Source organism: Hyaloscypha bicolor, assembly GCF_002865645.1.
Source record: "Hyaloscypha bicolor E unplaced genomic scaffold K444scaffold_182, whole genome shotgun sequence".
NCBI lineage: Eukaryota > Fungi > Ascomycota > Leotiomycetes > Helotiales > Hyaloscyphaceae > Hyaloscypha > Hyaloscypha bicolor.
Window position 1 is genome coordinate 5,984,742 of NW_020194684.1, and position 14,785 is coordinate 5,999,526.

Consider the following 14,785-nt stretch of genomic DNA (forward strand, 5'->3'; position numbering starts at 1 on the left):
TATACCCCTTTCCTAGAATCTTATTCCCAAGATCTATTAATTTATCCTAGTAAATATTTAATTAATTATTTATTTAATTAATATAAACTTCTAGTATCTTGGGAGATAGTTTTACTAATATAATCTGGATAATAAATATAAAAATCGTCTAATTAGATCAGGGCTAAGTAAGTAAGAAAAAAAGGTAATTATACCCCAGATATAGGGGCTAGCCAGTAATTATAATTTCGTTTAGGATCTGAGTATTTTAATTAGCTCAATCCAAAGTACTAAGGTACTATCCTATAAAACTAATACTACCTATTAGATCTCGTATTAGAATAATCTAAATAGCTATATAAAAAGTATTTAATAAATATTTATATAAGAAACCTATATAAATATTTCTGAGGTTCTAGAGATTATTTACGGACTTCTGGAAATATATATTAATCGGTTATACTAGTTTCTAATTAGGACTAGTACGAAAACTAGTAATTAATCCAGGTAGTTCTTTATTTCTATAAAAGAACTTTTTTATATTACTATATACTCTCTTCTTTTCTAATAACTATATATATAACTTTTTCTATTATTACCTTCTAGCCTCTTTTTTTACTCTTTTCTAAATCTTCTTTAATTATTTTTAATTAATTCTATAATATCTTCTTCTGGCTTTATTATCTATTCCCGTAATAATAAGTATAAAGGTAACCTTATAGCCTCTTTTCCTATTACTAGTAAATACTTGAAATATTTTAAGTATTTACTTATTAATTTCTTTACCTTATATATTATAGTACCTAGTAAGAAGAATTATAACCGTTATAATAAGGGTTCTAAGTCTTATATATTAGTAAGTTCTTTAGCTTTAATATCTATTAAAGCTAATATGATTTCAGATTCCTTGCTACTTATTAGAAGCTTACTAGTTCTAGGAAGATACTATTATAATCTTTAAGAAATTTCTTAAAGCATATTCTAAATAATATTATACTAATAAAAATAATACTATTAATTAGGTTTTTAAAGACTAGAAGAATACTAATAAGCTTCGGAATTCTTCTTCTTATTTTAATAAAGCAGATAATAATACTACTTGAATTAGTATCCTAAAAATAAGTTTTTTCTAATATATTTAGATACTTACTAATTTCTTAAAGAAATACTATAATATCTATCTTTAAGATATTAATCTTATTACCGAGCTTACTACTAAAATTACTAAGTAGTCTACTACTAGTACTTTAAGTACTAATAATATAATACTTATAGCTATTCGGGACCTGACTTTAGAAGTTCGGGCTTTCTATAAAATATATATAATTATTATAAATTCCTTACTTACTTTTCTTAATATTCTTAATACTAATATTATTATAGTATAACTATATTTTATTAAGAGATAAGCAAATTCTGGAAAGTATTAGCTAATTTTTTACTAAGTCCTAAATATGGCTAGTATTTAGTATTCTTATTTTAGAAATTAGGAATTTATAGGAATTAGAGTTTATTTATTTAAGATACCTATAGCTAGTTTACTTATAATAAATCTTTCTTAATTCTAAACCTTTTTCTAATAATTTAAATATAATTCTTATAAGCTTTAATAAAATTCTAGAAAACCTTTATAAATAAAAAACCCAGGAAAAGAGTATTTCTATTATTATTCCGGATCTTTTCTTAGCTATCCAGGTTCTCTCTTTCTTTTAAGTAGCCTTTTTCTTAGTAGTCCAGAATTCTTTTTAATCTTAAGAGATTATTAAGAAGTAGTTTTGGATTCCAAGTTATGGTTTTGGTTATATAATTTCAGAAATTCCTTAAAATTTTCAAGATTAGAGAAAGTAAGTAACTAGATATTATAATTTTTAGGCCAGGCTTTCTATTTAATTAAATACTATTACTTCTTACTTCTACTATTTTATTAGTAATTAATAATAATTTTTATTTCCTATTTTTATTTTTTATTATTATTTACTAATTCCGGAAGTTCTCCGGAAAAATATAAATATAGCTTCTAATTCTTTTTTACTATATATTTTTTAAGAAGGGAAATATAAAAAGTTAGATATAAATAATTATATATACTTAATAGTTCTAATTTATATACTAAATTACTAATATATTTAAGGATCCTAAATAAACCTATAAATTTTGGCTTAAGCTTTCCTATTTTAAGTTTAATATTTCTTATTAATAGTATTACCCAGGCTTCTTTAAAGTAGTATTTAGCTAACTAGTACTTATTATAGTAAGTTTCCCAGTTATTTTATATATAATACTATAAATCCTTAAGCTTTTTCCGCTTTGCTTTAAGGATTTCTAGCCTTCTATATATAGCTAGTATTTCTCTTATAATCCTGTCCTTAGAATTTTATAGAAATTAAGAATAATATTCGTAATATATATAGAAAGATATATTCTATAAAATCTAATATTTTAAATTATTATATATAAATTCTATAAAAGATAACTTCTTAAACTAGTTATTCTTTTAGGTATTATAATAATATCTTAGGTAGTATTCCAGGGCCTAGTTCTGCTTTTCTATCTAACTATTTATCTAAGAATAATAAGCTATACTTAAATACTATTTATATATTAAATAGAAGCAGAAAGCAGACTAGAACTAGCTAGTAAATACTATTTCTCGGTCGGAAATAATTCTATTAGGGAAGCTAAAAATTAAGAAAACATATTCCTATATAATCTTAATAAGCTTCGGAAAGTTAATAATCTTATAATATATAATATATCTTGCTATTTTAGAATACTAGTTAATAATTATAAGAATTATATTAAAATCGGGACCTTCTGCCGGGTTCTTATATAATAATAGACCTATAATAAAATCTATAGAGATCTTATCCTAGGGTCTCTTAGGCTATAATAAACTACCAAGTAAACTATATAGCAAATGCCTCTTTGCCTTAATTCTCTAGCAAATATTATATTTTTAATAATAATTATAAATATTTCTTTTTATATTTTCCTAATACCAGGATCTTTTAAGGAGTTCGAGAGTCTTCTCTATTTTATAGTATCTAGCTATTAGGTTATTATAATAAAGCTTTATGACTTCTTAATATAAAGCAGGATTATTAGGTATAATAATTCTTGAATAGTACCTGAGTAAGCTCGAATTATTTTTTTAGATTTCTTTTCCCTTAGTATCTTTCTTACTAAGCCTCTATTTTATAATATTCTAATATCGAGAATTATTTCTCTAAGCTATCTAGATAATATCTAGAAGAGATTTAGATAAAGGGGCTAGTACTATAGCTCTTTTAGTAGCCGTATATATTTATATATAGAGAATTAGATATTTGTAACTATCTAATTCAAAAATTCGGGAAACCGAGAAATCTTTAGTTCTATTAAGTAATATAATTATAAATATCCTTATTACCTTAATTATAGTAGTAGAGCCTTTAAGGCATTTCCTTATATCTTGCTTTTTAACTAATTTTATAGTTAAGGAATCTATAAGATAATTTATCTATTTGTCTTATAGTAAATATTTCTTCTTGGCTATTATAGATATAGCAAGTATTAAATAATGCCTATTTTAAAGAAGGAACTTTTTAGATATTTATAAGAACCTCTAAATCACAATTATAAAAGCTTTCTTTAACTTATTCTAAAAGATTAGAAGCCAAGTTATATTAATAGGACCTTCTTTATAATTAGGTCTTTTACTAGGTCTATTTGCTAGGTTTGAGGTACCTCTATAGTAAATAATATTAAAATCATATATTATAAGATATATTACCTAATATACTTAATAGCTTTCTAGATACTTTATTTCTATAAAATATTAGAGATTATTATAGTCTATAATAACCTCGATTATAAACCTGGATTCTTTAAGGTAATAATACTAATATTTAAAGGCTTTAATAATTATAAATAGCTTTCTATTATAGGTACTATAATTATATTCGGCTTTAGAGAGTTTCCGGAACTAGAATACTACTAGATACTAGTATTTTTTTAGGCTATTACTAGGATTAACTTATTATAAAATAGTACTAGTAATTACAAATTTCGATATATTAGTTTTAATACGAATTTTCTTAAAAGGATTAAAATAAACTAGGATAGGTATTATAGTAAAAGCTTTTTTTAAAGTCTTAAAGCTTTTAGCCGCTTTATTTATCTATATAAAAGAACCGGATTTCCGGCCCTTTTTTATTTCTTTTAAGAGGTCTATTAAGCCTATAATTACCTAAAAGTAATAGTAAATAAACCTATAGTAGAAATTAGTAAATCCAAGAAATACTTAGATATTATAGAATAATTCTAGTTCTAGCTATTTAATAATACTATAGACTTGTTTAGGATCTATATAAATACTTTCTATTCTAATAAAGAAGCCCAAAAATTCGACTTCCTTAATATTAAACTCGTATTTACTAAGTTTATAAAACAGGTTATTTTTATATAGCCTAGTAAGTATCTAGTAAACGTAATTATAGTATTTATTCTTATTTCGGGAGTAAATAAGGATATTATCTAAATAAATAACTATGAAATAATCCAGAAGCCTTATAAATATAATATTAATATATACTTGAAATATAACTAGTATATTAGCTAGCCTAAAAGGTATTATAAGATATTTAAAATAGCTATAGCAGGTCCTAAAAGCTATCTTTTACTTATATCCTTTACGAATTCTTACCTAATAATATATATTCTTAAGATCTAGCTTTATAAAGATCTTGGCTTCTCGGAGCCAGTTAAGGGTCTTATTAATAAAAGGAAGCAAATACTAATTCTTAATTATAACTTGGTTAAGTCTATAATAATTAATATAAAGATATAGTTCTCTATTCTTCTTGGAAATAAAAAGAATAAGTATTTCTACTAGGCTTTTATTAGGCCTTATCTAATATTTATAAAACATATCCTATAAATATAGATATAATACTTCTAGTTAGATCTCTAATAGATTATATAAAGGCCTATACGGGACCGTATTATTTATATTAATAGAGTATTTAATACTACCAAGATTAGAAAGTTCTAAAGCTTTATTAGGATTAAAAACCTCTAAGAAGTCTTTATATTTATTATCCCGGAAATAGACAGGTATTTCTGAGGCCCTTTTCTAAAGGGTATTAATTTGCTATATTAAAAACTCCTATTTAGTATTACTAGAACTATATAATAAAGTAAAGACCTAGTAACTATTACAAATATATAAAGCCTATTATCTAGGATAGTTATATTTGCCTTTAGTTAAGAATAAGACTTGAGGTACTAGCTTAGGGTACTAGTTAAGCTCCTTATTAAATTCTTTTAGTATTAGGATCTTAATATTATTAGGCTATATAGGTATATATATCTATTATTTCTTAATATAGTTTATATATTATATAAGAGTTACTTTATAAAATTCCATACTAAAAACAAGGCTATAAGAGCTAATATTCTTATACCTATAAAACCGGAGCTTAAAAGGATATATCTTACTATAATTATCTATAATAAATATTTCAAGATTATAGGCTTAATAAACCTTAAATCTATTCCTATAAAAGGTTATAAACTCTTAGTTATACTTAGCTAAGGTAGTAAAGTCCCGGCTTTAAGTCTAATTATTATTAAGGAAGTTATAGTCTAATCCGGTATTACTAAGTCTACTATATATCTCTAAGGTATCTACTTCTGGCTATATTAATCTTGCTTAAATAGTTATATAAAGTAATATGCCTTTTTTATTATAGCCAAAATTATTAATATTTAAAATTTGGCCTTTTCTTTTCCCTATTTCTTAGGAGAATCTTCTCTAAAGTACTCCTTTATAGTAATAGTATTAACTTACTTCTATAGATGCCTTAACTCTTCTATAGTTTTGGCCTTATTAGGGTTCTACTAAGCCTATTTAGTATACTTGAAATACTTTACATTTCCTGAAAAATATTCTTTCTATTTATAAGTTTAATAAACTATACCTGAAATAGAACTAGTATTCTATTAAGGCCTTAAAGGGGCCAAAGTACTACCTAAGGGTTTCTTATATAATTTTCGGAACTTATTCTTTCTTTTTTAATAGCCTTATAAATCAGAATTCGCTAAGTCAGAGTCCTTAGGGGCAGAATTACCCTTACTAGACTTCCCTGCCTTTATTTTCCTTAATTTGGGATAAGTAGTATATTCTGCTTTCTGAGCTTTCTTAAGCTACTTGGAAACAGATATTACCTTATTTTCTGAGAGAATAGATATAAGTATCTAATAAGTCTTATAGTTAGATAAAGTAGTATTAAGAGTCTAGATCCGGTCTCTTTTAGGATATAGGTCCTAGTTAACTTCGAGACTAATTATCCGAGTATATAACTCGGTAACTATCTTGCTATTCTTTTAATAAAGATTTCGGAGTTCCTTAAAGGTATCTTATTAACGGATTTGAGGTACTTGGAGTATATTAGCCAAGTAGGCCTTAAATTACTCCTAATAAATCTTATATAATAGTAGGCTTTGCTTTATTATAGCCTCCCAAGTATTATAAGGTTTATCCCTAAGGGTACTTATAGTAGAGTTAATTCTAGAAGAGTATCTATTATAAGTCTAAGGCTGGGTTCTAAAGACTACCTTCTAGGAGGATATAAATATCCTCTATTTCTTAAGGAACTTTCTATAATATAAGTTAGGTGTCCGGACCTTGAGAAGCTTCTCTCGGTCCAAATATATCTTTAGAATATTATATAGTAGCTTCTAATAGATAGTATTAAAATTACTCTCAAAGCTTATTATATTAGGAAAAGGGGTGGGTTCCAATCTCATTTCAGGAAGTTCCCTAATAGGAATTACCGAGAAAGAGGAAATAGACTTATAAATAGAGTTTCTATAAGATATAGTAAACTATAAGGTATCCCTGAGGGTACCCTTATATTACTCTAACTATAGGATATACTAGTTAATTATATCTACTAATTCTTGCTTTTATTAGAATGCTTTGACTTTAGTATATAAGCCCTATTTTGTAGCTTGGGCGGTAGTAACTCGGGTATTAATCTCGGTATCTTAATTATTACCGGGATTATTTCCGTTATTATTACTAGCTCTCGGAAGCTCCTGAGGGGCCTTATTAAAAGTATTAGATGAGCCTTTACTATTACCTATATCGGGATTAATCTGGTCGACTTTCTCTATAGGAATAGCTTTGGTAAGAAGTTATATATTTTGCAGATTTCGAGATATAATTACTTATTAAACTACCTTCTTTGAGGGTAGAGAGATTAGCTTATAAGGTATTTATTAGTAGGTAATAAGATAATAGAATAAATTAGTATATTATAAAACTATAGTATTAAATTTAGTATAGAACTAATCTCTGTCTCTCCTATAAGGTCCAGGGAAGCCCTCTCTAAATAGGAGGCCCCGATAGTATATATATAATTAGTAATTTATAAGCCTAATATATATAATATAAATAGTAGTTAGTTGGGATATTAAAGGGCTGCCGAACTCCCTGATTAATACTTGCGATATCCGAGGTTCGTTATATGCCCTTAAGTTACATATAACCCTGCATATATTATAATAGTACTTTATCTCGAATAACTAAATATAATACCCTATTATTTACTATATTATAGTAATTAGTAGTATTTAAGAAGGTAATAGTAGAAATTCAAAAGCTTTGAGCTAGATATTAAATTATAAATACTTTAAATACCCGAAATAGTTCTAGTATTACTAATATTTATAAATTATTTCTAAATTTAAATATTCTCATTTAGTATAAAGGAAATACTAGTTAATCTAGTAGTTGAAATGAACTATATAAGCTAGTAGCTATTAATAGAGAGGACTATATACTAGCTCTATTATATAGTAATATTACTTTCTATTTGACTTCTATAAAGCCCTTTTATATAGGGAATATTAAGGTTATTACTAATAATTCCGAACCTGAACCTGTTTCCGAACCTAATAATAAGGCTAAAGGAAATACGGGTATAATTCCTCTTACTATTCTACTAAAGTATAGCAGAGGATACCTTTATAAAATCCCGGATATTATAGTATTCTTATAGGATAATAAATTATATAAGAATTCCCGTTAAGTTAAAGTTACTGGCCTCCTGGAAAAGAATATATTTAAGGTTATTTCTAGATCTCAGGTATTAAAAAAGGTATATATCTTTAATTCCCGGTTTATTAATAAGATTAAAAATAAGGGTATAGAAAAAGAGCTTAAGAAATCAAGACTAGTTATTTAAGCTTATAATAATAGTAAGAAATATATAGTATTAATATAATTACTTACTATCTAATATATTAGCCAGAGAATTATCCTTAGTATTATTACTATAATAATAAATATTACGGAATTATATTTATATAATATCTTATAAGCTTATATCTAATTAATAACTTTACTTAATTATAATTTCTATATTAATCTATTCTATAAGCTTACTAGAAAGCTAAATCTAAAGAACGATTCTGTTCTAAAGGTTATAAAACTACTATATAGTATACCGGAAGCTAGAAACTACTAGTTTAAAACTTATTATTTCTATTATATTAACGAGCTCTTTATAGAATAGTCGACTTATAACTCTTATCTATTCTATAGCAAGTAACCCTTCGGAATTATTAGTCTTTAAACTAATAATATCCTATTTATTAGAACTAATAATTTTATAAAAACAGAGTAATTAAAGCTTTATAAAACTAAGTTCTTGGCTAAGAAGTATAAATTTCTTACTTTTAACTATAATCTCAAATTTAATAGAGGTATTATCTATATAAATATTACTAGAATTACTTTTATATAGGAATACTAATATAAGAATCTCCGAACCATTTCTATAAAGAATACTACTATTATAAGTAATAGGAGTACTATTTATTAAAATCTCTCTATTAAGGACTAATATATTACCTAATATATAAGAGAAGTATATATTATATTAGTCTATTAACCAGAAGCTTTATATAACCTATTAATTACTATTTAAGCTATTAAATCCTCGGAAACTAATATAAAGGCATTTAATAAGTATATTTAATAGTAAATTGAGAATACTACTAGAGAACTAAGATTTATAAAGCTAGTAAAAGAGTTCTTATATTTAATTGTTTTTATAAATGCTTTATTTATAAATAATAGAGATCTTTTCTCTCAAATCGAATATATTCTAGTTCTAGTAAATAGAACTAGATATACTAATATTATTTACTAGTTCTCTACTAAATACAAAAGAGTTACTAGAAGTATTCTAGCTTTGGAACTTTATAATATAACTTATGGTTTTAATATAGGTACTTTAGTTAAATCTATAATTAATAAAATACTAGAAATAGAACTACTACTAGTCGTCTATATAGATTCGAAGTCGTTATATAAATACCTCATTAAATTGGGTATTATTCGAGAGAAATACCTAATAATTAATATAATATATTTCTATTAGGTATATGAATAATAAGAAATTACAGAAGTTAAGTAAATTAAGGGAGAATTAAATCCTGCTAATTCCATAACGAAATCGAAGCTAATAAATACCCTTAAGTGCCTAATTAATATGAATACTATATAATTGAATATAGAGGAATAGGTCGAATATAGATAGGGCGGAAAATGGATATATAAAATGGGAGGATATTATAGAAGGGGAAGTTATATATAAAAAACTGCGGCCTTTAGTATATAACCAAAACCTTAGAAGTAATATAGATATATAGAGTATTTGGGAAATCTGGTACTAGGCCGGATTAGGGAATTTATATGCGATTAGAGGAAGATACTATTTTTCGCGTTTTTAGAGAGTTTCTAGTATTAGTATAGCTATTCCTCTGGGAGTTATATATATAGTTACGGGATACGGGATATAGGTAATAGATAATAGGTAATAGGATATAATTATATAACCTCGTATCTTATTAGTAACTCGACTAGTAGACTAGACCCCTTTAGGCTTAGCAAATTTAGGAATCGCATATTAATACTATAATACTATAATCCCTACTTCTAAATAATAACTTTACTAATCTTATATAAATAATACTTTTATACCTATATAATAGTACTATATATTCCTGGTAAACTAATAGCTATAATAGCTATTCTATATTATTTTAGAAATAATAGTAGAATATTACTAGATTAGGTAATTAATAATATTATTAATAGTCTATATTTTATTTATAAATTAATAACTAATTATTTGAAATTAATAGAATTAATAAATAAAATTAATAAAATCTTATTAAAAGATTAAATTTATTATTAAATATAAGTTATATTTTTTTAAAAATATTAAATTATACGTAGAAATACTAGTAAAATAAAGAGATTTCCAAGTTATATTATAATATATATAAATTAAATAATTATTATTATTTATTATATAAAAGAAATAAATTAAATAAAATATAAAAAATAATTAATTACTATATAAGAAAATACTATTTCTAAGATATTACTTATATTATATTATAGTAATATAATACTATTTTTATAAAAGATTATAAATTCTTAATTATATTTAGTTAAAATAATAAAGCCCTAGCTTTAAGCCTAATTATTATTTAAAAAAAAATTATAATCTAATCTAGTATTATTAAGTTTAGTATATATCTCTAAAATATCTCTTTTAGATTATATTAATTTTATTTAAATAAATATTTAAAATAATATATCTTTTTTATTATAGCTAAGATTATTAATATTTAATATTTAAGATTTGGTTTTTTATTTTTTTTATTTTTTAGAAAAGGCTTTTCTAAAATACTTCTTTATAATAATAATATAAATTTTAGTAAACCTATTTATTATATTTAAAGTATTTTAAATTTCTTGAAAAATGTTTTTCTAATTATAAATTTAATAAACTATATCTGAATTAGAACTAGTATTATAATAGAATCTAGAAAAAATTAAAAGATTATTTAAAAAGTTTTTATATAATCTTTAGAACTTATTTTTCTTTTTTTAATAGTTTTATAAATTAAAATTAATTAAATTAGAATTTATAGAATTAGAAATATTTTAATTAAATTTTCCTGTTTTTGCTTTTTTTTAATTTAGAATAAATAGTATATTCTGCTTTTTAAGCTTTTTTAAACTATTTAAAAATAGATATTATTTTATTTTCTAAGAAAATAAATATAAATATCTAGTAAATCTTAAAGTTAAATAAAAATAATATTAAAAATCCGAACCTGATTTCTTTTAGAATATAAATTCTAATTAATTTTAAACTAATTATTTAAATATATAACTTAATAATTATTTCTCTATTTTTTTTATTAAAAATCTTAAAGTTTCTTAAAGTAATTTTACTAATAGATTTAAAATACTTAAAATATATTAGCTAAATAGACCTTAAATTACTTCTAATAAATCTTATATTTAAATAGGCTTTATTTTATTAAAGTTTCCTAAATATTATAAAATTTGTTTCTAAAAGCACTTATAATAGAATTAATTCTAGTAAAATATCTATTATAAGTTTAAGATTAGATTCTAAAAACTGCCTTTTAAAAGAATAAAAGTTTTTTATTTCTTAAAAGACTTTTTATAATATAAATCAAGTATTCGAATCTTGAAAAGTTTCTTTTAGTTTAAATATATTTTTATAATATTATATAATAGCTTTTAATAAATAGTAGTAAAATTATTTTTAAAGCTTATTATATTAGAAAAGAAAATATATTTTAATCTTATCTTAGAAAGTTTTTTATTAGAATTATTAAGGAAAATAAAATAGACTTATAAATAAAGTTTCTATAAAATATAATAAATCTCAAAATATTTTATAGAATATCTTTATATTATTCTAACTATAGAATATATTAATTAATTATATCTATTAATTCCTGCTTTTATTAGAGGGCTTTAACTTTAGTATATAAGCCTTATTCTATAGCTTAAATAGAAGTAATTTAAGTATTAATTATAGTTTTTTTAATTATTACTAGAATTATTTCTATTATTATTATTAGTTCTCGGAGGCTTCTAAAAGACTCTATTAAATATATTAGACAAGTCTTTACTATTATTTATATTAGAATTAATTTAGTTAACTTTTTCTATAGAAATAGATTTAGTAAAAAGTTATATATTTTACAGATTTCGAGATATAATTACTTATTAAACTATTTCCTTTAAGAGTAAAGAGATTAGCTTATAAGACATTTATTAATAGGTAATAAGGTAATAAAATAAATTAGTGAATTATAAAACTATAGTATTAAATTTAATATAGAACTAATCTTTATCTCTCTTATAAGATTTAGGGAAGCCTTTTCTAAATAGGAGACCCCGATAATATATATATATAATTAGTAATTTATAAGCCTAATATATATAATATGAATAGTAGTTAGTTGAAATATTAAAGGGCTATTAATCTCTCTAATTAATACTCGTAATATCCGAGGTTTATTATATGCCCTTTAGTTACGTGCGATCCTATATATATTATACTAGAATAATAAATTATTTATAGTTCTATCTAATATCCGGATCTACTTTTTGCTTTAGTTAAAAATATAGTAAAGTTTATTATAGTAAATAGTATTTGCTATACTATTTACTGCTTTAGAAAGAACTATATATACCATAATCTCATATAATGAAATAGTTGAATTATAATTTCTGGAAGGAATATTATATAGAACCAAGTTTCTATTTTCTGGGATAAGGTCTTTCTTAGTTGCCAGCTTTTTAAGTATATTTTCTATCCGGTTACAGGCCTTACTAAAGGCACTCGGGCAGCCCAAAGGTTGAATGGTCTGTTATAATATAAGGCTTCCAGAAAGCGTACTCTCTCTACTGGTTTATTAATAACTGAAACCAGGTTTTTACGGTTTCCGGAGGAGATATTAATAAAGTGGTAGTATAGATTGCACTATTAATTGTTGGTAATGGATGCCGGATTAAAGTTCTTGCCACCCAAGAATACAATATCACCCTTCTTATCCTTGCCGGTTTGGATATACGCAATACGGGTATCTGATTGCAATCGGCCTTCTCCTGTAGCAGTCTGCCTGTCAATCCGTATAGTATACAGGAAGATGGAGCTATACCAACTGAATGCAGATCTCTCTCTCGTTGGGGTGGTGGTCTGCTCACAGTCAGCCAGGCTGTCTTCAAAATCCCCAAATGTAGAATGCAAGACGATATAATGAGTGAGTTTGAGGGACTTCCTGTTCTCAGCAGCCTGAATCAGCTCATCATTTGTAGTGACAGCATTGACAACGTTGTCCCTGTAGATCAGCCTCGTCCACTGCAATTGATCCTCATCCTCCACAATCTTGAACTCCCTTAGCTTTCCCTTCAATCTGCCCAAGGATATCGACTCCAAAATAACGTCCACCTCCGTGCATTCTCCTGGCGATATCGTTGATCGCCACCGAGAGAGGTAACCCAGAAGCCTTTGGTAAAGGTATCCATGTTTGCTTTGTGATACATGCTGTACCAATGAAGCTCGGGTTTGCTCTGGCTTTGTCCGCATGAAGTGATACCGGGGTCTCGAACGGCCGATGCCGTCCCATTCTTCCAGAGTCTCCATTGCGGGGTTCTCTGAGCTGGGCATCGTGCGTCTGGTGGTTGATGGTGACTATGGATGACTGTCGGCCAGTTTGTGACAGTGAGTAGTCGGCCTTTGGACCTAGCCACTGTGGAGCGATGAAGAGACATTTCCGTTGGATGGGGACCACGCCCAGGACCGGAGACGAAGCAGCGAAGCTCGACGGAGATAGCATGAAAGAGAGAATGCAGAAGCATGGGATAATAGGCAACCGATCTTCAAAAAGCAAGAACATGACGAAAGTGAAAGTTGAAAGTCTCAATACCATATCTGTTGCTGATGGAATATTCAATTGCGTTTTGATCACGCTGGTGCTACAGATCGAAAGGGACTGCTTCCGCTTCAGCTTCGAGCACCTGGAGCTTCCAAAGCATTTTCGACGCTATAATATACTTGGCAAAAAATAATATCTGGGAAAGTTGGGGTTTGGGGAGGTCTTGTGTTATTGGGGTTTAGCTCCTCCCGCTTAGTTGTGTGCCAACTGGTTAGTACTCTGGTGCCCAGCCGAGCCAGAGCGACAATTTCGAAGCGGACAACCGGTTTTTGTTCGAGACCTTTTACAGCTTTATCGGAGGAGTGTCTTGCAACCTGCTCTAACGTGAGATAGCCCCTAAGGAGGCTTTTGAGGCTTGGGTTTGGGGCCGCTGTTAGCTGTGACTTCTGCAGTAAGCTTACGAGGACGCTTCACTTGTTTATGTGGAGCTGAGGAAGCATGTCGTCGAGAGCGTGGTCGTCTTGCATGAATATCGGCTCGCAGATGGCCGGGGAGGAGCAGGAAGGGCATGGTAGTGCCATGTAGAATTATGCGATGCTAATAGAACCAGAATTTCAAAGGGCCTGCAAGAACACCACGTGATAACGGTCACGTGTAACGCCCCTGAATTCCGCATCATTGCGAGAGACCTTGGAAGTAGCAGTACTACAACTTTAGAAGCGTAAGGAGCAGGCAAGCAAAATCTCAGAGACGAAAAAGTCACGACAAATTCACACTGTCCTCCTACTCGCTGAAGTGGGAATGCCTGGATCTGGTTTGCGGGACTTTATAATCAACGGACTTGCAGCCACCTCTGACATAGCCAAGCTTCCTGAAGACCATGCAGGAGATGTGACTAACTCCGGCCTGTGGGCTGCGTGTATCTCTGTTTCTGCTTGACAGATTATTGACTTGCTTCAAATTTCTGTTGGCACTCGGCGGCATTTGAATTCGACTCATTGTGGATTTATGCCTCATACTTCGTATCCCGCCTTCGTAT

General features: G+C 26.6%; 1 protein-coding gene across 1 annotated transcript; it reads right to left on the reverse strand.

The window, feature by feature from the left end:
- Nucleotides 1–12,828: 12,828 nt before the first annotated feature.
- Nucleotides 12,829–13,840, reverse strand: K444DRAFT_255728 (uncharacterized protein). Its single transcript, XM_024871357.1, has 2 exons — nucleotides 13,030–13,840; nucleotides 12,829–12,976 (listed from the first exon to the last, which is right to left on the reverse strand). Exons 1-2 carry the CDS (start codon nucleotides 13,536–13,538, stop codon nucleotides 12,919–12,921), a joined length of 567 nt encoding a protein of 188 aa, XP_024729092.1. The 5' UTR covers nucleotides 13,539–13,840; the 3' UTR covers nucleotides 12,829–12,918.
- Between the last annotated feature and the right edge of the window lie 945 nt (nucleotides 13,841–14,785).